The sequence below is a fragment of the Leptonotus elevatus genome, chromosome 1 (assembly GCF_054856555.1).
Source record: "Leptonotus elevatus isolate MCC_2025b chromosome 1, RoL_Lele_1.0, whole genome shotgun sequence".
NCBI lineage: Eukaryota > Metazoa > Chordata > Actinopteri > Syngnathiformes > Syngnathidae > Leptonotus > Leptonotus elevatus.
Genome location: NC_141239.1, coordinates 823971 through 846742, shown reverse-complemented (window position 1 = coordinate 846742; position 22772 = coordinate 823971). Strand labels below are relative to the sequence as shown.

Genomic DNA, 22772 nt, shown 5'->3' with positions numbered 1-22772 from the left:
TGTTGATTGATACCTGCTGTTTGCTGCCATGCTTTCTTTCTCGATGACTTGAGCCAGACGACTCGTATGCGTTGTTGTTTAAAGGTGTCGAGCTAGAATGCACATGTCATTGTTTTTGTCTTGACGTGTAGATACTTCCTCCTCCACAGGCAAGTGTAGAAAAGTGGTAAGCAAGTATGTTTTTAATCCCCTCTCGGAAAGTGATTGCAAAGAAATGTTGCCTATTTTTATTAGTGTTCCCTTACTTTTCTTCCAGGGCAGTCAGGTAAATTCTATAATGCATTTTTTTGTCCTGCCCATGTACTATTAATATGTACACGTATTTTAAAATGATAAAAGCAATGCAAAATTATTTTTTGCTGTGCCACTGCTGTGTTAGTGTTTTTATCCATTACGAGCATTTAGCTCTGTTGGCTCGGTCAGGGGGCGACTAACGCAGTCCACGTCCAAGTTGAGCCCTCCTGTCCTGTAAGTACCCAAACTGACTTGACTACTGAGCCTAATGATGCTTGCAAAGTATCGATTACATTTTTGTCAAATTTTGCCATTTCCCCTCCCTTTTTGTCAGTGGGTAAGTATGCACTGTTGTGAAGCCAGGCGTAGAAGACCCTTGACTGTTGAATTCACTTTGTAGCGCTTGCGTCGGACACCATATTAGTGCCGTCGATTGAATGTCGGTTACTCGTCGCCTCGGTTGTTGTTTCTGCTGACTGTCCTTGAAATGCCCCACCCTTCCCGGTCTCTCGTTTTACAAAATGGCCGCTGATCAAGATATGGTGTACTACGTAGCATGCTTACTAATTAGCCCTCTCTCGTGTTGCCAATGTTATACTTGAGCATGTCATATTGAGTTGTGGACTTCACATGAATATTGATTTTTTTAATTGAGAACTGTTTAAAAAGGCATTTGATTTGAATTGACAGATCAGAAAGGAGAAATCGTATTGACTGCAAATATATCCATATAGTGCAATATATATCTGATCTTTGCAGTGTTCCCCCCCAACCCCCCCAGACCTTGCACCTTAGGTTCTGCTGCAGTTAACCCAGGTAAGCAAAGCCTAAGGAACCAATAGTAAAATACAGTGGAACCTCCAAAGAGGAACAATTTCCATTATTTTATGGGAAATGTGAAACCTGGCAAATCAAATCGTCAATGAGAGTACAAATGCAACAGCTGTGCTTTTGCCGCGGCATAGAAATGTCCCAGTGACGACTGCCGTAGGACAAATAAGTGAAAGTGCTGCTCAGGTGTTAACATGTTGCTCCCATGTGCGAATGTGACATTTCAGTTTCCATGCCGCAAATGGTTTTATACTTTGTTGTGTACAGCGCCTATTTACGTACACACTGAAATTTGATCCCTCGTTATGTGGCGGATCTGATCAAGCCATTCGACAGCTTTGAAGAAATAAAATAGTAATCGTTTATATACCTGGGAAGAAAAGACACCTATTTTTTTCTAAGACTTAGGCTGAATCATAGTTTTTATTTTTCACATCATTGTCTAATTAAACAGGAGGGTTGAAATTGTCAATACGATTTGTTGCTGGAATGTAGTAAATTGACAAATGTATCCCTCTTATTTGGAGAACTAAGTGAACCAATGACATTTAGTTCCGCTTTGGAGGTTCCACTTCCTGGCAATTTGATCAGTTTTCCACCCATGCAAAAAAATGCTCACCCTGTCAATGAATTTATGCTGAACTGAAAAGTGACATGATGACTTGTACGACTTTGTGGACTTGACTCAAAAGTACAAAGTGGTTGCTTAATGAGGAAATGCTGCGTTTGTGCATAATATGACAGGCCTTTATTTTTTGTGCATGTCATGTAAAGCTGCAGAAGGTCAGGGCCATTTTCTAAAGAAATATATATTTCTATACACACGTGATGCTGACCAATGTTCACTGGTGGTGTGTATTCTGTCATAAGCACAGTGCTGACGTACTCATTGAAACGCCTTCACTTCTTGCTCACAGTGTTGGAGGACGCTGCAAGCTTAGGCGCTAGAATCAGAGCCTGTGGTAGTTTCTGCCGAGCGTAGGCCGGGCAAGAGCTCCAGTGCTTAAGGTAAAAAAACAACAACCCCAGACCAATTAAAGTCATGTCATTTTTGTGACTGCAAAAAGTGCAAGCTAGGCATGTATCTGCTCGGTTGACTGTTTTAATGCTGCCATAGTGATTTAAAAAACGAAAAAAGTCGTCTGATGGTTGTCATTTATATTGTCGTCATGGTTGTTGCAATGAATGCTTTAGAAAGTTGGATGAGGACAGGAACTGAACTTTGAATATGTTGTGTTGTGTCATTGAAATGTCCCACTCGGGCTCTGCCTTTTTAAGGGGTTGGGGGGGTTATTTAGCCGGGAGGAAACCTTCTATAGGTCAATGTGTTGTACTATATGCTCACTCCTACTGTACTGTTCATTATTAATAATAAAGGTGTCATAAACAAATCCAATCTAACTGGCTCATGAGATCAAATGACACTGATCAGCATGGTTGTAATGTCAACGCAGACCATTTTGAACATGGACCTAAAATCGCAAGCATCATTTGATGTTGATCGGGACATTTTATTGAACTTGGAGAGCATGAAGTAACATTTGTGCAGCAGTGAAGACAACAAGCCCAACATGGACGCTTGGGTATTTTGTGACCCTTTTCGGTCAACTTATTGCAACGCACACACGTCAGAATGCCTTTTAAATTGTTACTTAATGGATGTACAGTCCAACACACATCTCAAGTTAAATACAATGAATTCTGGCCACAAATCACAGACTCAAAAAATATTCTGTACATAGTATGTGTATTAAAATAAACACTTGCATTTCACAAATAATTTGTTTAGAACTCCCCATTTCAAGTAGTGTTAACATGAGTTAAATTGGACTAAAAGCGGCTCGTATAGTATCCCGTGCTTTCAAACCTCGACAGTTAAATTCCTGCATTTTGTCCTCTTAAAATGTGTAAATTAATCTGCAGTTACGATAATTACTGGATGTGGTACAATTTTAAATTCAACCAAAATGTGAATATAGGTGAGCAAATTTGGGAGAAGGCTTTTTCCTCTGATGCTACCCACACAGTGATGGCCAAGACAGAGTGCACAAAATGGTTTTTCAAGACAAATGTCAACGACACAAATTTACAGTACACCCACTGCGACAGTATCTCTCTGCCCTTGCCTGTCAATAAGTGTCTTCTAATGGTAAGTAGTTTTTACTTTCTAATAGTGAACTTCTTATGCAAATTTGACTGTTGGTAACCTTAAGTGTTGCTAAAAACATTGCCTGCACAGTCAGTGATTCACATTATTTCATGTGATTGAAATCGTTTTGAAACAACTTAGAAGTCAATGTCAAAGAACAGTGTTCCACTAAGGCCCCGTCCAGACAAGCAAATCTCGTGTCCAAAAGACGCTGGGGACATTTTACGGCTGTAATGTATATGCCAAGTCTCGCGTAGCGCTGTAGCGCAGCCACGGGGAGTTAACGGAAAGCGTAGAAGACTCGGCGACTTTTTCTAACTTAATTGCAATCTACAGAACAAACATGGATTTGCATGTAACAAAACAACATGAAAAAGACGAACATAAGCAAGCTAAGGAGGCTGCGCAAAATGACTACGGCACGGCTAGCCGCCATTGTTGTTGACCGACGGACTGTTCGCGCGGTCACGCGAGAATTGGCGCATACGTCATCAGTCTGCGACAATGCGTTGTCATCAAGCTGCGGCCATTACGTCCTCACCGGAGGAGTATCCCGTATATGGTTTCCAGACGGGCGCGTTTTGAAAGCTTTCCACTCGAGCCCGGTTTCGTGTGGACGAAAGGCCTAAACGGTAAGAAACTTGGGAGGATACATTGAAACTGGCTTTCGTGTGGGCGGGGCCTAAAATGGTTCCACCACATGTATGTTGTCATGGCCATATTTGTCATGTGCATAGCTATATGAAGCCTGGACTTGGACAGAGAATTTGGAGCATCATGCAGAGCGGTTGTCATCTTGAATCGGGAGTCCCGCCTCATCACTTATTTCTATTGCGACTTCAAGTATTGTGTTGGGGGTGGAAGGTACCGTGCAGCATTTTCAAGTTAATATTATTTTTCTTTTTTCTTTTTTTATAACAACAAACTGTTGTCTGTACCATATTTTCTCTCTGGTATGCTCGCCTGCATAAACACACCCTGAAACTTAACAGCTGAAACATTTAAGCCAGAGGTGCCCAAGTCGAGCGGCCCTAACCAGCCGGTTTTCCATGTCTGCGTCCTTCAACGCAGCTGAATCCAGTCCAGTGATTCGTTCATCAGCAAGCTGTGCAGAAGACGTGATATCCTGATCACGAGTCAGGTGTGGTGGGGAGAAACATGGAAAACAGGCTGGATAGGGGCTCTTGAGGACCGGACTTGGGCACCCCTGATTTAAGCTCCAACGGTGTGCAACCGCCAGCCATGCATACTATATACTTTATTCTAAACATTAAAGAGGTTTCTAACTAAGCAATGAGTGTAAAAATCTGTAAAGACTTGATTCGTGAAAAATGTATTGGAGCCAACTGCAGTTCTCTTAGAATGCAATAAAATGCTGGGGGCTCCTTTTTCAAGATGGTGAACAAGCCTGCACATCCTCAATAAACTGAGGCTCCCTCTAATGGTTATGTATATGATGGCAGGACACCAAAGGCTGCACCTATAATCACGTGGAGCACGGATAGAGCCTCAAACCGATGACCTGATGGGAAATACAGTACGCTCTCGACAGCCACTCACTGAATGCGAGCCTCCATGAGGGCGGTGGGCAGGAGATTGAGCATGGCGGCGTTGCGGCCGCTGGGCCGCAGGGCGTCTGCGCCCAGGTAGGCCGTCAGCAATTCGGAGCGACGGTGCAGCAGGTGCAACATGTCCTCGGCCAGGCTATCCACGGACGAGTAGCGAACGTTGTCCAGGTCAAATACGTCCTTGAGGAAGTGCACCACCTGATCCTGAACAACCACAATGCATTGCAAGACGGAAGTTAGGTCTCTAAAGGTGGGATTTTTTTTTTTTAAATATTAATCTCTGGTGAATCGATCAAAATGTATTAAGTACAATTGTTAAATCATAATTCGGATTTGATCATTTATGACCAAACAATGAGCTTTTGTGGTTACAAACTTGTAAAAATATCCTCATGCTCAAGTAACCAGCTATAATGAGTTATTTTTTCATGGCTTACAAATGTTTTACACACAAAGTATTTGCTGTAATTACGACTGCGTTCGGGTAAGACCACGCTCCCACTTGGGTGCAAATTCAGGTATATGCATCACATCTTTTCCTGGCCCAGTGAAACATTACGGCAATGTTTTTGCTGACCTTGAAGAAGCAGCAAAAGTCGTGCAGGGGGCTCTTGGGCCCTAAGAAGCCCCATGCCAAGACGGGACTGATCTGCTCGCACAGTGTGTAGAAGCGGGCGATGAAGCCATCTGGTACCTGTTTTTGACAAGAGTCCACAAACATTGATGGCTTGATGAGAAGCTGAAGCCATGCGTCTCTTCAACGATGCCTGCTTGCCTTTTTTTATACATGGTTCTCAAACCTTTTGGGTCCAGGGGTAAGAGAAACATGCCCAGCCAGGACTACCTCATAATGCTAGTGAACGCCAATAGGGTACACCGAGATTTAGGTATACGCACTGTTTGCTTTAAAGGCAAAACTTGAAGCAGCAATCCCTGCGCACTGGTTTTGTGCTCAGGCAAAGCTTTGGCGCCACCTGGTTGCATCTTGGTGTCAACGAAACAATTTTAGGTGAATGGAGGAGCTTCATTTCGACGATAATAGTTCTTTGCCATCTTGCGGCAGCTGTCGTCTATTACGCACCATTTTAGGGAGGATATCGATCCTGTTTTTTTTGTTATTTGCAACAGGGCTTGGTGTCCCTATCCCTTGCAACTAGCGTGGGTTGCCAAGTGACAGCTCGGGGATCCCTGAGTTTGAGAACCACTGCTCTAGAAAACATGGACAAAGTAAATGTGGGAACTCCGAGAAAGACGCTAGAGATTGCACAAACCTTCATATGCTGCCTCTTCTGCTTCAGCACCGACCAGCAGCTTGATGCCACTGCCTAACAACAACAACACAAAAAAAGTCAAGCGATAAGAATTTCCAGCAATCTTCGTCGGTATTCCCCGTTTTGCTCCCCGTACCGTCTCCTTGAACGAGCTGTTGAGCCAGCGGTTGTTGACGACGTTCTGGATGGAGACGGGCGGGTTCTCCAGGTCCTCGAAAGAGTCCATCAGGATGAAGTCCAGCACGATGTCGTAGAAGTTGAGGTGCTTAACGCCACGCGTGGCCAACTCCACCGCTGTATTCTCCCAGTGCTCCGCTTCCTCCAGAAAGCTCATCATCTCCTCAAACACTTCCTCAAATCTCTTTGGGCTCTGAAATCCACAGCGTGCCACGTAAATCATCGTGGGTTGCTTATGGACTCTTTTTGTACTGTAACAACTTTAAAGGTATCTAATTGCTTCATTTAATACATTGGTAACTGCCAATTAACCGATGAATCATTGCTCCACAGTCTCCACTTTGCTGCACGACTCCATTCTCAAGTGGAAAACGGATGCAAGAAGAGCCAGACACATTGACTTAAGAAGTTGATACCTTCTCATGCAGTCCCACGGCTGCCATTGGAGTCCCCATATCACTGTATGGTCTACATGTTAATCACTATGGCGGCACTACTGTTTCCTGAACGTATGTTAACGTAGTGGCGTGGCAACAGCGCTCGAGACAAACCGCGCAGCCGTGGTCTGTACTTCCATTGTACCTTCTGCGCTTTGACGATGATGGATGACAAAATCTTCTTTCCGGTGTCCGCCAGAAACAACCTGGTGGTTCTTTCACACAGAATGAGCTGCAAAACAAAAACACAAACTTCAACCTTGGCCCTCTGCAACAGATGCTGAAGCGATGCTCGCGGGGAGCATTGGCGCCACCGACCTGACACGCCTGCCGCACACAGTGCAACTTGGCAAGAAAATCCACGTCGCCAAGGCACTCCAACATCTCCGTCCTGACCCATGTGGACCCAAACCGGTTTCAGCATCTATACCAACATCTGCTCCCGTTGAACGTGTTTTATTTACCGTAGCACCCTGCAGGAGATCTTGCCCTCCTCCGCCATCTGCAAGGCCTCCTCGTAGAAGGGATGATGAGTCAGCGTGTAGATGCTCCTCAGCTCCTTGTGCTCTGACAACTAGCAGAGACACGAATACAGTATTAACAGTAATGCTACTAATGCTACTAATGGAGACAGTCGCCAAGGAATACAAACATGGTGGGGGGGGAAATGGAGAAAGAGGCAGAGGTAAGAACTTTTACAACGCGGGAGAAGAGTGTCAGACAGACACTCACTTCCACATCACAGTTGCTAAGGGTGAGCATCACATGACTAACAACAGGTGAGCCGTGACCGTCGTTACCTAAGACCAGAGATTTTTCGGCTTAACCCATTCACTCCCGGACGTTTTACTGGATTTTGACGGATTTTGCAAGGTCCACGGAATATTGTGTTCTATTGCTATAAAAAAAAAACATTGAACCTACGAAAGGAAAGATTAGAGTCTCTTCTTTCATCAGGAAAATAAAGCATATTTGTATCTGTTTCCGTTTTGCAGCAATTAGCATTAGAATATAGCGATGTTTCATCATCATTCACAAACCTGTTGAAAGCACTGGGAAAAAGAGCTTGTTGCAACATGGCCCTGGCTGATCTCTTATACTCTGCTGCCACCTGCTGGCCATTTTTTTGTGGTAAAAACTACCATTCCTTTAAGCAACCTCTTCGTGTCAGAAGCTGTATCAAAGCCTTATGTATGCTATAGCATAAAAAACTTATAAATAGTTTTTTGGGAGTGCATGGCAAAGTATTAAACATTTGTATAGGTTTTTGGGTTTGAATGAGTTAATTCATATTCCAAAAACGCAACATATACATTTGTGGAGGCGCATATTGAAAAGACATTTTTTGATTTTGATTTGTCCTCTCACCTCAGCCGCGGACACAAAAGAGTCCGTTGAGGCGATGCTGACGCTGTCTCTCAGGCAGGCGTCATCCTGCTCCTCTTGAGACAAAATGTCTGACAGGCAAAACACAAAATGTCACAAACTCGTCCACATTATTTCCCCTTTTGGTCACGTGTGCGGCGGAAGCGACCGACCGTGGCCGCTGGCGGCGGACGAAGGCTCCGACGTGCCCCCCAACACGCCCTCGAACTCGCCCTGCAGACGGTAAGCCCTCTGCAGCAGCGACTTCAGCCTGTGGACAAACTCTGCACTGATAACATCCTACAGCCAGAAAAGAAAGGAAATGCAGTCGCGCCTGCGAATTGGAACCAGAACTATAGAAAGTGTAATGATGGTTGACGGAAGACACATACTTCCATGTTGTCCTCTGCGACGGCATCCGCAGCCCCCGCCTTGACGGAGATCAGGTCGTCGTCCGCCTGCTTGCTCCGGAACGTCAACGCCTCTTCCCATCGCCGTAGCGCCTCTTCAAACAAATCCATGCCTGCCAGAAGACACTTCATAAGTCACCAATCGCCACCAAGTCGTGCGAGATTACGTTCAAACGCGTTTACTTACCCATGAGGTAGAGGTTCTCGGGAGTGGCGACCATGCTGCACACGTCGGCATCGCCCAGTCGGTCCCAGCAGCTGGACTCGACGGCGCAGGTGCCACTGCTGGACGTGTCCGCGCTCGATGCCAGACTCTCGGAACGCTCCCTGGGGGCTGCTACGGAGGCGGGTGCGAGCGAGAATCCCGACTCGGGGTTGAAGGAGATCGTCATGTTCTGATGACTGCTCTTGACTGCATACAAGAGTTTAAAGATGAATTTTGTGTACCCTTTGGGGGCGTGGCTTAGTGAATGAGATCAGTGACTGTTAAATAAGTGGCTTAAAGTGCATTTGTGACTAACTTTAATGAAAAATGTAAATGATCCTAACCCTGGTCTATACTGCCTCACCATTTTCCAACGCTGCCGAGGAGAACAACAACTGGACGGCGGCCTGATCCCATTGCGGCGAACCGGCCTTCTTGCGGCCTCGCCTCCTCTGGAAGTGGCGAGCTAGGAAGAGCAGCGAGGCGGCACCGAAGGCGGCGGCGGCAACCAGCTTCTTGGTGCCCGCGCTCACCTGATCAAACACATTCACAAGCTCATGTTAGGACCCAGCACTCAGAAGCTATTCTACGGGGATGTATTGGTATGTAAAATGGACTTTTTTTAATGGCTTGTACGCAAATATTCCGATTTCTTGCACACCCATAAAGGGTGAAATAAAACAAGTAGATCTATTTTTGAGAGCATCGTCACAATTGAATTCATTTACAGAACACGCACACAAAGCTTGGTGAAGATCTGCCATTTTCAAGTGATTGATTAATGCTCTTGGTGATGGAAGTCCTGCCTCCACAAACGAAAATATTAAGTCTTTATAAGCGTTTGCTTTGTGGGTAGTGGGGGAATTTGGTTAAATTATTCAGCGATGACTTAAAAAAAAAAAATAGTGGCAAGAGGGGTCGTAAAAATTGCTAAATATAGCAACTAAATTCTCTACACTGACTAACTGCTTGCTTTGTCCAACACCCGAGCTCTGTTACTGGGTAACAAAGTGTAATAAAATGAATGTCTCCTTTAAAACGACATTTTGACAAACATTTTAGATAAATTACGTCACAACGCGCACAATTTATAAACATTTGAAGAATATGTTTTCTTATTGCATGTATAATTATTGACATTTTCTTTAGGAGGTTCCACTGTAATTCTTGGCAATACTGCACAGGACCATGCGCATTAGACAACACGCCCAAAACAACCCAATCAGCGCCGCCTTCCGCCAGTCACATGACGCGACAGGCATCAGTGAGGTGAGAGGTAGTTAACTCATCATCATCATCATCATCATCATCAGGAAAGAACCACCAGGGAGATTAAGCGGTTAAACTAAGTGCAATAAACTCAGACTTTTGAACATATAAACTCTTTACTTCAAATTATATTTTATACTTGTTTTGTGTTTTCTTTATGTTTATATGTTCAATAAAACCATAAACCTAAACTTAAGAAGGTTTGCGTAAGACTTCAGAAAATTTTTAATTCCCACATAAACACAACTAATTCCAATTTACGCTAAATAGAGCTATAAAATCATGTTAAAAGTGGGATTTGGCCATGTGTTGTTTTAAACAATTTTATAATACAGTGAAATGTTTTTTTTGTTTTTTTTTAGTGAAGTGGACAATATGCATGACAGTTAGGAATGTTCTCAAGCCATTGCATGTCTACTTTATTTTTTGAAGTAAAAGGGAGTCCATTACGTCAGGGCCTCTTCCAAGAGTGAGTCGATTTACATTATTTATGTTTAATCACAGAGTGGAGGGGAAATAGATATCTAAAAATAGTTTTATTAAAATGGAAGTAAAATGACTATTCATCTTCCAGGCTCTCTTCTGAGATAGAGTTGGAGAAGGAAAGTTACACAGCATAAACATTTAGCAGCCATAAATAGACTGGCCAAAGTGTAACTCTAATCCGACCCTGAACTCATTGAACCCCTGCTAACCCACATCCACAGTCTGAGGTAACATCACAGTTAAAGCACCAAGAAGAAGCTATTTAAAAAAAATTAATAAATAAATAAAAAATAAGGGGGGGGGTAACTTTATGATGTACCTGCAGCTGTGCCACAGAGCCGCACACGGCCAGCGGCAGGTGAATGACGCGCAGGGCAGCGGCCTTGGCCGACAGCTGGGAGTAGTGCGTCATTGCGTCACTCGAGCCATGACGCTGCTGGTCCTCACGCGAGCGCCGCAACTGCACAGCAGGACATAACAACGCCTTTTTACATAAGAACTATTACTGTACATTGAAGTTGCAATTAGACCCATTAAGAGGCTGTGTAACATGTCAGGCAAACTGTTAACAACTATTTTCGAATAACACTATTTAAAAATATATATAAATAAAAAATCCCTATTTGAAATGTAAAATAGATAATCAAGTCCATCTTGGAATATCCATCCCATTTCTGAACTGCTTACCGTCACTAGAGTCGCGGGTTCGCTGCAGTTTATCTCACCCTGATTTTTTTGTCACTTGTCAACCTTGTCACTTGTCACAGGGCACATATAGACAAACGCAAAGGTGCACAGATGGGATTTGGGAACTGTGGGGGATGGTATACACACACATACCTAAATATTTATGTATACAAAACACAACTTTATTCCAGATTTTTTTTTTTCAAAAATAAAACTAACATGAAAATGGTAATATTATGTGGACAAGACTTGTGATTTTATAGGAAAAATACAAAAGTATGTAATTTTAAAATAAAGTCACAATGAAGAAAATAAAGTTTTGTTCTGAATTTTAAGAGAATAAAGTCATATTATTACGAGAATAATGACCTAAAATTGAGGACGGAAAACTTAAAATTTGGAGGGAAGAGCATAATTTACAAGGGTTTTGTTCCCCTACCATTTTAAATGAATATAAAAAGACTTCCTTTTCAAGCTTGGAAATGCCCTATAATAACACATGACTTCCTTTACCATTTCAAAATAAGGTGCCACGACTAAACCCCCCCAAAGCCTCCAGCTATAAATATCCACCTAAATAATGCTCCATGGAGCACATCGCAGATTGCTTACAATTTCCGTGTGTTTTTGTAAAATCAATGCCCAGAACAAAAATACCTGTCCTCATAATTATAGCACCACATGCTAAGTTGCTAACGGTTAGCCAGCTAATCACTCAGTCCAGATATCACCTCGTTCGCCCGTCAAAAGACACATTTGTTGGTGTGGACTGTGGACGTGACAAAATGAGCGTTAAAAATCATTACCGCTGCATATGAAGTCTTATTCTTCCGCCTCCGCAGCCAGGCAGGCGAAAAGAGTACGTCTGGTCGACCGGATGACCTCCGCAGATGAAGCCGAGTGAAAAGGACCCCGGCTCGGCTAACGTCAGCAACGGCTAGCGCTACTTTCTGTCGTGTTTTACACGGAGATTAAGCGCCTCCGCTTGACTACATTTGGTATTGCAAGTCAAAGTGAAGGTCGTTTTCACACGAAGCGCAGCTATTACGTAATTCAATCATTGGTGATAAATTAACCTTAACTGCGGATTGTAGTACAAAAGCGCTTGTCTTTTATTACTTGATTAGCACATAGTCATCGTATGAACAGATAACTATTTTTTTTATTGGCTTTTGCAACCCTTTTTAAATTGATTTATTTAACAAATTGAAATCAAAAGCCAAACATGGCAAACATTAAACAAACAATCATCATCACAGTACACAACAATCTCACAATAACAGTAAAGAAAAAAAAAAAAGAGGAAAGAAATAAATAATGCCAGGGGTCTTAAACTAAGAAATATTAAAAACACCAAAATGAGAACACAAAATTAAGGTCTTGATAGCCTTCTTATTTTTGGAAGTAGAGATGGACTGTAAATATACATCTTTCAAAAACAGGGAAAAAAATAGGTTTCAACTTTACACATTTACATTTATGAATATAAAACTTAGCAAGATCAATTAAAAGATGAATCAAATAATATTATTTTTCAAATGAATTGTCAAAAATCAGTAATGAAAGCTCAAAATTACAAAAGATATTGTCCAAAATAAATTTGCAAATGTCTTGCCATAGCTTGCGAGCATAAGTACATTTCCAAAACAAATGCACAAGAGTCTCTGATTGGGAGCCACAGAAGGAGCAGTTCTGATCCATATCATAACCAAATTTAACAAAAAAAGGATTTCACTGGATAACAACGATGAATCATTTTGAAAGACACTTCCTTTACCTTGTTCACTAAAAATAATTTCTGAGGCAGGGTCCACATTTTTTCCAACATAAATTCTTTACACGACAGTTCCAGTATGATATTGGACGTGACACAGACACAATATCAGATTGGAAAAAGAAGAAATTCCTCATAAGTAAATAACACTCCCCTGGCCTGGTCTTTGATGTTTTTTTATGTCTACTTTTAACGTATATTGCGTTCGTTTATGTGTATCTTTACATTGTTATGACATGAATTGTGCTCAGCCTTCTTGGCCAGATCACGCTTGAAAAAGAGACCTTGGTCTCAAATTAATTTTTATTCATTCATCCGTCCGCTGTACCATTTCAGGGCTGCGGCACTTGCGAGTGTGCTGGACCCGATCCCAGCTGACCAGAGACAGGGTCTTCACCCGGAACTGGTCGCCAGCCAATTACAGCAGGGCACAGATTTATTCACGCTCACGTTCGCGCCTACAGACAATTTAGAGTGTTCAATTATCCCATTCCTACAATGCAACGGGGCTGGAGTAAACTCACACAGGCAAACGGAGAACATGCAAAAGTCCAGACAAGAAGGCCAAAGGCCAAATTTGGACCCGCGACCTTTGAACTGTTGAGGCGGATGTAGTAGCCACTCCCCACTGTGCTGCCCTTATTTATTTTATGGTTAAATTAACGTATTGAGTAATTGATTGACTGTCCACAAACCCCCAAAAGACGGCTTCTGTTCCTCTTTGGTATCGCCGAGGCGAAGCCGCGTTAAGTGCTCTTGTGCCCACTGCTTGTTCTTTGGCTGTGTAGCGGTGGGCTGGGTCTTGGTCACGGCCCGGAGAAGCCTCGCCAGGACGATTTCTCTCTTGTACCCACTGCGTGTTCTTTGATTCGACAAGGCTGTAACGTTAGCAACCACGCAGAACGGCCAAGGAGCGTTTAAATGTTCAGAAGGATAACGTTTAACACCACAACCAACGCCAATATTTCGACATTCGAGTGGAATATAACCGACGTTGGCAGCAGCGCCGACGTTTATCGTAAAGGTAAGCACCGACTTAAGTCGCCGCCGGGCGGGGTTTTAGTCTAGTATCCTCCGAGGGGGATTGTCGGCTTTCGCTTCGTTCCGCAACGCTATCAGGCTAACGTTAGCTCCATGCTAACAGATAGCTTCTATCCACCATCACGCGTCACGGTCTTTAAGCAAATTCACCTACTTCTTTATTTTTGTTTTACACCTGCGTGTCTCTCTGTGTGAGTTACTGTTTATTTTTTCTAAATAAAATAATCAAACGTGTCAGAGTGATGCTAATGCTAAGTGCTAACTGCGCTGTCAAAAAAAAAAAGAGCCTCGCCTGCTTTTGACAGCTCACCTCCGTAGGCCGACATTACGTACATTTACATCGGTTGTTCCATTGCATACATCAAACAGAGGTTATGCGAACAATGTTGGATTCTCCTCCCGTCCTCCCCGATATCAACGTGACAGAATTGAACGCGAACGGGGCAGCAGGTGACGTTAACATTTTTTACAGCATCTGCTCCATAAACTGACACTCGGGGTCCAAATGTGACGTTAACCAATGTGTACATAAACGCACCATCAACGATTTAATGAATAGAGGCAATAATCATGTGGCAGTTGTGGATTGTTGCGTGCACTGCTGCTTGCTCGATCAGGCAGAGTGCCCCGCCCTAGTTTAGCATCTCAGTCCTGTGTACTGCTGTATGCCCATTTTACACACTTTTAATAATCTTCAATTTAACCCCCGCCCCCCCCTTCCACCAAAAAAAAAAGAAGATAGATTAGAAGCGGAACGCGTGGTAAGGAAAATCATAATAACAGTACATTTACGTACGGCGTTATCAGAACACAGGATGGTAGATTAGCCAAAAAGTATACTCTAGTAAAAGGGCTGTTACTTTATTATAATATGATTCATGTTGGAAAAAAATGTAGTCCTCCTATTAAGTAATCAGTTAAAAAAAAGAGTCACTTGTTAGTAACTTCGGTGTATTATTGTTTTAATAGAGCATGAACGTTAAATAGACAAAAACTATGTAATAGAATTCAGAATTTTACAAATTTAGATATTGACCAACAGTATCGCTTCATTTATTTAACATTTATGTATCCAGGTAAGGCAATTGAAAACATGCTCATTCACAATGTTGACCAGGCTGTAAAGTGAAGAATAAAACATCCATCCATCCATTACAAAGTGAAATACATAAGACAACAAACCGTATAGTGTGATATCAAAACGTTATTTAATTACACGTAACGGTGTAATTGTACCGTGTAGGGCTGCAATGATTAATAACTTAAATGGTTTCTTTACCCCAAAAAAAAGCATGAAAGCTTCGCAGAGACCGTTTGTAATAATGTCATTTTACAAGAAAAGCCGTAATTTTACATGACTTGCGTTGTGATATTATTATTATTATTATTATTATAATCACAAAATGCTATAGCCTAGCGGCTAGCCCATGTTAAAATGAGTGATATTTGTATATTTCCTATGTGAGTTTTGGCACAGGGGTGATTTGAATGCAATCGTTTGTTGCGACACAACAAAACCAGATCTTTCAGATGCTGCTGTTGATGGCGGGGCCGGTTTGACATGCGGGCTGAGAACGACAGCAATTGTTCACATGTGTGATGGCTATCATGGCTCGGAATATTTCTTCCACCTGTCGTCAAGATCCAGATGATATTCCAAACGATCAACAACGCTGTAGTGATTCCTGTTAAGATCGTTTTATTTGAAAGAGGAACTGACGTTCTGCTCGCACTTTTTTTTTTTTTTCCTTAGCAGCTGTCGGTTGAGCAATGCCGCCGGCCCCCAGCTGCGACTGCCCCCACCTGGACTGTGTGGGGGAGATCACCAAGGAGGAACTCATCCACAAGTCACACGTGAGTCACTTCCTTCACTCATTACAATGTCTGAACTGTACTGGTCGAAAGTTGAAACGCAACATTGAGCGCCATGCTATACATGCTAACATGCTAACATGAGTGTCATCATTGTCTCCAGGGCCAATGTCAAGACTGTAAAGTCGGAGGACCAAATTTGTGGGCTTGTTTGGAGGTAAGACAAAAAAAAAAGAAGAAAAAAATATATTTTCTCTTATCTCAAAAACGATGTTGTATTTTTGTGTCACTAGAATGGCTGTGCCTACGTCGGCTGTGGGGAATCCCACGTGGACCACAGCACAGGACACTCGCAGGTGAGATGTCTTCGAAAGTTGATCTTAATCTGTGTGGGGGGGTTGTTTCATTTTTTTCTGTCAGTTAACACAGCCAATCTGTGAATATGTTACTTGAAAAAGATAATAAGCAAATATCAGCATGTACAATGGATGTGAAATGTACACAATACCCCGTTCGATTGCCATAAAAAAAAAAAAAAGAGTAAGTAATGCTGAAACAATTGAAAGTGCCCCTGATTAACCCCAAATAAAAATTATATGTTCAAGCAGGCTTTCCCTGAGATTTTTGTAGTTACAGCAAGAGAGAGATCTCATTGTTAATGTTCATAGGTCATTTAGGAAAAAGGGTACAAAAGAAGTTTGAGCTGTTAATGGAAAACTGTGAAGGCAGTCGTCAAGGAGTAGAGAACATTTGGTACAAAACTGACATTACCAAGAACTTGATATCCTTCCAAAATTCATTAAAAGGCTAGTCGGTGACGTCGAAGGAGCTGCAGGAATTGCTGGCAAGTACTGGCTGTGACAACAGTCATCTGTCTTTTTCATGTCTGGGTTGGGGGGACAAGATGGAAGCTTTACAGTTGTGCTTGAAAGTTAGGGTTATGTCAAATTTAGAGCACAACTGTAAATATACCAAAGCTAAATGTTGCCTAATAACACAAAAATGCTATGAATCGTCACCAAAATTCACATCTCTAATTCTCTACACGTCAACTTCAACCTCCAAATCCGAACATCTTATGGGCATTACACCTTTTTCCCACCATACAACGTGCTCATACGTTTCCTAAACTTTCAAGCACAACTGTATCTTAAAGAATGAAAAACACACTTGAAATATCCCCAACACGTGGCAAAATGTGTCGTAATGCGATGAAGCCAAAGCAGATGTTTTTGTAAAAATGTATGTTTGGCATAAACGCAATGTTGCTCGTCACCAAAATCAACACTGTGGTGGTTGGAGTAACATGTTAACATAACATAACATTTCAGATTGAAAACGATTTCACATAAAAAACATTCTCTGATCTTTTTGATGAAAAACAATTTGACACACAATTACAGTATATCAACAATTCGCTGCTATGATGAGCTAGTAAATTAGCCAGCATGAGTTAGCGGTCGGATTAACATCATTGTTGAAACGGTTGGATTCATGTTACATTATAACTATAATTTACTCTTTTTTTTTTTTTTTTTTTAACCTTTCACTGCGAGTCCCCCTCCTGTCTGTCCCATGTGTTTGCATGTTGCACTCGCTAGTTGCAGATTTGAAAGTGGGTCACCGTGACAGATTAGCAGAGACAAGATTTTATAAAATCATATCTTTTTCGTCCCATTTTTGTTCATGAACTCCAATATCTATCGATTTTAGTCCAGTTTTTATTAAGCGAAGTACATTTTCGTTTCGTCTTCATTAGCCGACGAAAATGCAGACTGATTTGGTTCCAGTTATTATTTATGAACGAGGATTTTAGTCCAGTCTAGTCTCGTTTCTATCCGGTGAAAAATGTGTGTTGACGAAATGACTTTTGTTTAGTTTTCCTTGACGAAATGAACACAAGTTCTAACCAAGTCAGAGTTGGGACTGCTAGAGATAAAAACAAAACAACAAATCAGAAGACTGCTGGTATGAGGACCACTGAACTTTATTTGCAATTTGAACTTGAAACGGTGGTAGATGTGTGCTGACTCACATTTAACATGAGTTTGAATTTCATTGGTTCATTCTGAACGTAGTCACATCCGAGTTATGAGCGTGTGCACAATTGTGCAATCACATTATGTATCTCGTTTTGTTTATTTTTACTTCCTGTCTTGAAAAGATGTCGTCTTTATTCGTTTGTTGGCCGCCACAAAAAACCTAGCATTTGTCCAACTCCTGATACGTTTGTGTCGACATTTTACATCCACTGTAGGCATTAAATTGGAATTGGCCACTTGGACCTGCAGCATAAATCGAACCTGAGGCGTCTCCAGTCCACATCCAGTGCAATTGCACGAGCGGCTCATCTATTATTAATCGCGAGTCCTCAGGGAATTGCGGTGCTGCCACTCGCACGTTTACAGGATCCGTTGTTGGCTGGGCCTTTTCTTTTTTTCCTCCTTCGGTTGCCTCATTGCAAAAGCGATATTAATGCAAAGTCATCATTTGCTGCGCCTGCAGAGAAGACTCTGCGCTCCTTGACCCAAATGAAAGATACATTGGATTTTGTGTGCGCGTGCGCATCTGATGGTTGATGGCAGCGGATTGATTTGAAAGCACCGCGATGTCCTTCCGTCCACCGAACTTGATGGATTAAGTAGCAGTTTGATTTGTTCTCGAGTTATAAGGTCACAGTTTGGTCCACGTACGCTGCAGTAAGGGAAGGAAATGCTTAACAGAAAGCGAAACAGGAGCAGACTTTGTGATGTTTAAAATGACCCATGAAAAACGTCAACAGTAAATTGTCTGAAAGCCCAACAATATAATGTTTGCAATTCAAAAAACACTCATATTTAACAACTTAAATCTTTTCAATTTAAAAAAAAGTGAAACATTTAATTGCCAGCTGTAAATTACAACCATAAATGAAAGAAAACTAAAACAGTAAAATAAACACCTTCAATCTTTTCTTTTTATAAAACCGAAACATTAATACTTTGTCTTTCTTCTTCTTATTATTATTTTTTTGCCAATTGCAGCAGAAGCACGAGTCTGAATTGTTATGCCATAAAAACACCAACGGCACTTGTTACTGCTTGTTTTCCCGTAAAATCTGTTCTGGGGTCAGACTGTCGCCATCATTAAAACCTTTATTCACTGCACAGACTTTAAAAACAGTTACATGTTAACATTCTATTAAAGGTCATACTAGTGTGAAAAATGAATAACCCTGTGCCTTTTTAAAGTTGTTGTTTTCCCTCATGGTACTCGTGATTTCGTTAGTAAATCACGACCTTTACTGCACTCATGCGCAGTAAATGTCGTTTAGGCTTCTATTCTTGCCGCGATATCAAGTATCGAGTATTAAACTGCCACGCAACACATCACACTGACTGATGCAAAGTCCAATAAATCCACATATCAAAGCGCTTAATAATGTCGACTATATTTGCTCTCATGAATCCTTTAGAAGGACTCTTTCTTTTGTTGCCCGGGACTCTTTGCCTGCTGCTGTGACCGCTAATGCGACCTGCATCAATAATGCACGCGGGTGGTCGACCATCACCGTTTACGACCATCTCCGAAATACGAAGGAATGTAGTTTCAGAGACGCGTATTCACCAAAGTGCTGCAAATCAGAAGCTGCTCATTTGTGCATATAACAAAACTCAATACAGCTCTGCTTACATTTCGCTTTGTGGTCTGGCAGGGGCGTCACTAGGTTTCATGGAAGGGGGGGGGGGGGGGGGGCTTAGCCCCAAGGCAAACTCTGTCCTCGAGGGCCGGAGTCCTGCAGGTTTGGGATGTTTCCCTTCTCCAACACAGCTGATATATGATCAGCTCATCAGCAAGCTCTGCATAAGCCTGATACCGATCCTCTTGATTGGAATCAGCTTGTGTATACGGATATCACATGCATTGTAAAATAATTATTAGACAATATAGCAATCTGCTGTTCATTAAGGTTTTTGATCTTTTTAGTAAAAATAAATAAATAAATACACAACCAATTCATTTAGAGAGGGCTTAAGAACATTTTAGGTAGACTTGAGCATTGTGGTCTAGTGTTTCGAACAGCGCAAATTTACCTCATCACTTTTTTAAAAAAATATTATTATTATCATATTATTCACGGAACACTTGCTTATTTGTGTTTTATTGTACTCAGGTCAAAGCCCTGTGTAATATAAAAGTATATCTTTTGCAGATGTTCGCGTAAGGAACTATGTTAAGCTTCATTTAGTCCGGCCATAGCCCTGTCTAATAAAACGTAGTATTTTGCTGCTATCTAGTGGCATCGATAGGAACTTATTAATAACTATATTTGGGGGCCATCAATTACTCATACGTTTTTATGCGTGTCAGAGCAGTAATTCTTAATCTTGTTGGAGGATGCGCATTTACCGAACTCGTGTTAATTTTATCTGCCATTTTTAAAATTAGTCTGTTTTAGTCCAGTTTCAATCATGCATGTTAGTTTTTATTATAGTTAGTAAACATCATCCCATTTTTATTTAGTCCGTTTCTAGTCAACTATAAATCTAGCATTTTAGTCTTTATTTCAGTCCAAGAAAACAGAATTAACCTAAATGATAAAAAAATAAATGATAATAAACCTAACCCTAACCCCGAGTCAAACAAAAACCATCAACGTTTTAGTCGGGACAATCATTTAAGTCCTGTATTTATTTATTTTTTTGACACACAATTACAGTTTATCAACAAGTGGCTACTATGGCTCCATGCTATGAGCTAGTAAATTAGCCAGAATTAGTTAGCGGTCGGATTGAAACATTTTAAATGATTATTTTCAAATTCAAAACATAGGCATATATAGGGTTTACTGGTAAACAAAATGAATACGGAGAGTAGCCTTTTCATCGAATTTTCAACTTGTATTCAGAAAGTGTTCTTGTATTCCCCATCGTCATGCATCTTAAAGAAATGTTCCTTTTAGTTTTGCTCAACTTGGCATCGCTAATCATGCAGTTAGACGCTGACTCCATCACTCGCCGCTACTGTTTTCTTAGATGGAACCCATTGGCAGCAGATAATGAAAACCGCAGAGGCCCCAGAATTGAACCCTGTGGAACACTATACATTCCTTTATACATGTCAATTTACATTGCACAAATTTGTCCGACTACTTGTTTTTTTTTGCTCGACATAGTTATAGTATGAAGAAATTCGAATGAGAAAATCACGACATACCATCACAGTAGTCAAACGTTGACTACTGAGTGCACCAAATTCTCTGCAGCACAGATATATATATATATATATATATATATATATATATATATATATATATATATATATATATATATATATATATATATATATATATATATATATATATATATATATATATATATATATATGCACACTTTGAAAGAAGACATTTTTTTGACAAATTTTCAGATAAACGTACTTTTTATTTATTTTCATCTCAACTCAAAAATAATCAAACAAAACCTTTTGATTCATTTGTTATTGTTGCACGCAGGAGACCGGCCACAACCTGACGGTGAACCTGACCACGCTGCGAGTGTGGTGTTACGCCTGCGGCAAGGAGGTCTTCCTGGACCGTAAACTAGTCCCTCAGCCCCCGCAGTCCAACAGCAAGCCTTTTGCCTCCTCGCAGCAGGTACACGTCGATCACCACCTCATGTCCTCCCGCTTATCATTTTCGAACGTGACCACTTTATTACATAATTGCTTTTGTTGCGTAACAACGTTTTTCTCTTGGATTTGAGCTTTGCCATTGTCCAGATAACAGATGTTGTTGTTTTTGCGTGCGCGTGTACTTCACTGAAGGGTAACAGCAGAGCCTCCCCGGCGAGCCCTGCCTCCCTCCGTGTGACCCCCAATGGCCTTTGCGAAGACCTTGACATGGAGACGGAGGAAGAGGATGACATGCGTGCTCGAGGTGAGCTGTTCTGTAATTATACGTGATGTGCACGAGACGCTTGAGCTCCTTTAGCGCTGGCTGCGTCAATTGAATTTTAGGTCACAGAAAAATAAATTTTTGGGGAGAAGCCTTGAGTAGTCAAGGGACAGGACCAGGATTTAATAATAGATTACAAAAATCAATGTTTTTCTAAGAGTTTTAAATTAAATTAATCTTTTTCTCCCAAACACAAAATAAACCATTCTTTGGAAATCTTTGTTTTTGAACATTTTACCAAATAGATTTTTGCAATGAGCGGATAAAGAGAAAATGGTATAAACATTTCAGTTTTATTTGAGATGATGTTGACCAAAATGATCACGATTTTCACTATTGTGACAATATTGCTGAAATAAATCTAAACCGTTGTTGTTTACGTTAAGCAAATATGCTTGGCTGGGGCTGCAGCGCCCTCACACTCGCGTGACGATAAACACAGTACGGTGAATTACAAGGGAAAAGTTTGATCTGGAGATTTGATCTGGGTTCTATGTAAAAGACAGCGGTGGTAAAAAGCTGCATCTTCCTTTTACGAGTGTGACGCGATCATGTTTCATGGTCTTTGTGTTGGCTGGGTGAAGTCACGTGGTTTTCACTTGTGGTTTCTTCCTAATTAGGGCTCCATGTTCTGCAAAAGGGCAACACCTGCTTTGCCACGCCAACGTCTGACATATTGGCAAACTGTTATTTGAACGGGATGAGATTTGACAGACATTTTTCTCTCCTCACCTCCCACAGTGACTTAGAGCTACTTGTGTTTCTGATTGTTTGCTTCACTGCACTCCCTTCCTCCGTTCCCAGGCTTGACCGGACTGAAGAACATCGGCAACACATGCTACATGAACGCCGCTCTACAGGCCCTGTCCAACTGGTGAGGCGATGACTCGGCGCCATATTTTACCTCACGGTGCTCGTTTATTTTGCTTTCCCTCCACACACACACACACACACACACACACACACACACATTTACACACAAAGACGCTGCAGTGCACCGCTTATAAAAGAAGCCCTATTGTTACTCCCCGCGGGCTTGTCTTTGTTATTGCTTCTACCCTTTGTGATTGGCCACTAAATGTAACAGCAATCCTTCTCTGCAGCACTGCGTGCCCGGAGGCTGG

The 22772-nt window shown here is 41.6% G+C and overlaps 2 protein-coding genes across 2 annotated transcripts in view; one reads left to right on the top strand and one right to left on the bottom strand.

Annotated features, from left to right (window-relative positions):
- The first annotated feature begins 13 nt into the window (after positions 1 to 13).
- usp33 (ubiquitin specific peptidase 33) overlaps positions 14 to 22772 on the top strand; it is a 36536-nt gene continuing 13777 nt past the window's right edge. The window contains exons 1-7 of the mRNA XM_086085775.1: positions 14 to 9916; positions 15661 to 15758; positions 15880 to 15933; positions 16010 to 16072; positions 21208 to 21348; positions 21519 to 21630; positions 22453 to 22522. Coding sequence (XP_085941901.1) covers positions 15675 to 15758; positions 15880 to 15933; positions 16010 to 16072; positions 21208 to 21348; positions 21519 to 21630; positions 22453 to 22522 — 524 coding nt within the window. The 5' untranslated portion in view covers positions 14 to 9916; positions 15661 to 15674. The remainder of the gene's footprint in view (positions 9917 to 15660; positions 15759 to 15879; positions 15934 to 16009; positions 16073 to 21207; positions 21349 to 21518; positions 21631 to 22452; positions 22523 to 22772) is intronic.
- On the bottom strand, positions 2556 to 12049 carry miga1 (mitoguardin 1). The gene is made up of 14 exons (XM_086086055.1): positions 11896 to 12049; positions 10722 to 10862; positions 9012 to 9180; positions 8630 to 8854; positions 8425 to 8555; positions 8206 to 8332; positions 8036 to 8124; positions 7132 to 7241; positions 6986 to 7058; positions 6813 to 6899; positions 6190 to 6423; positions 6054 to 6107; positions 5360 to 5476; positions 2556 to 4986 (listed from the first exon to the last, which is right to left on the bottom strand). The coding sequence occupies exons 2-14, from the start codon at positions 10812 to 10814 to the stop codon at positions 4771 to 4773; spliced, it is 1725 nt and encodes a 574-aa protein (XP_085942181.1). The 5' UTR covers positions 10815 to 10862; positions 11896 to 12049; the 3' UTR covers positions 2556 to 4770.

Excerpts from the sequence above, each read along its gene's own strand:
- miga1 (XM_086086055.1), bottom strand. The coding sequence starts at position 10,814 with ATGACGCACTACTCCCAGCTGTCGGCCAAGGCCGCTGCCCTGCGCGTC. Across the intron at positions 8,855-9,011 it reads CTCGGCAGCGTTGGAAAATG|TCAAGAGCAGTCATCAGAAC; the intron begins GTGAGGCAGTAT and ends TCTTGTATGCAG. Across the intron at positions 6,900-6,985 it reads GTGTGCGGCAGGCGTGTCAG|CTCATTCTGTGTGAAAGAAC; the intron begins GTCGGTGGCGCC and ends TTTGTTTTGCAG.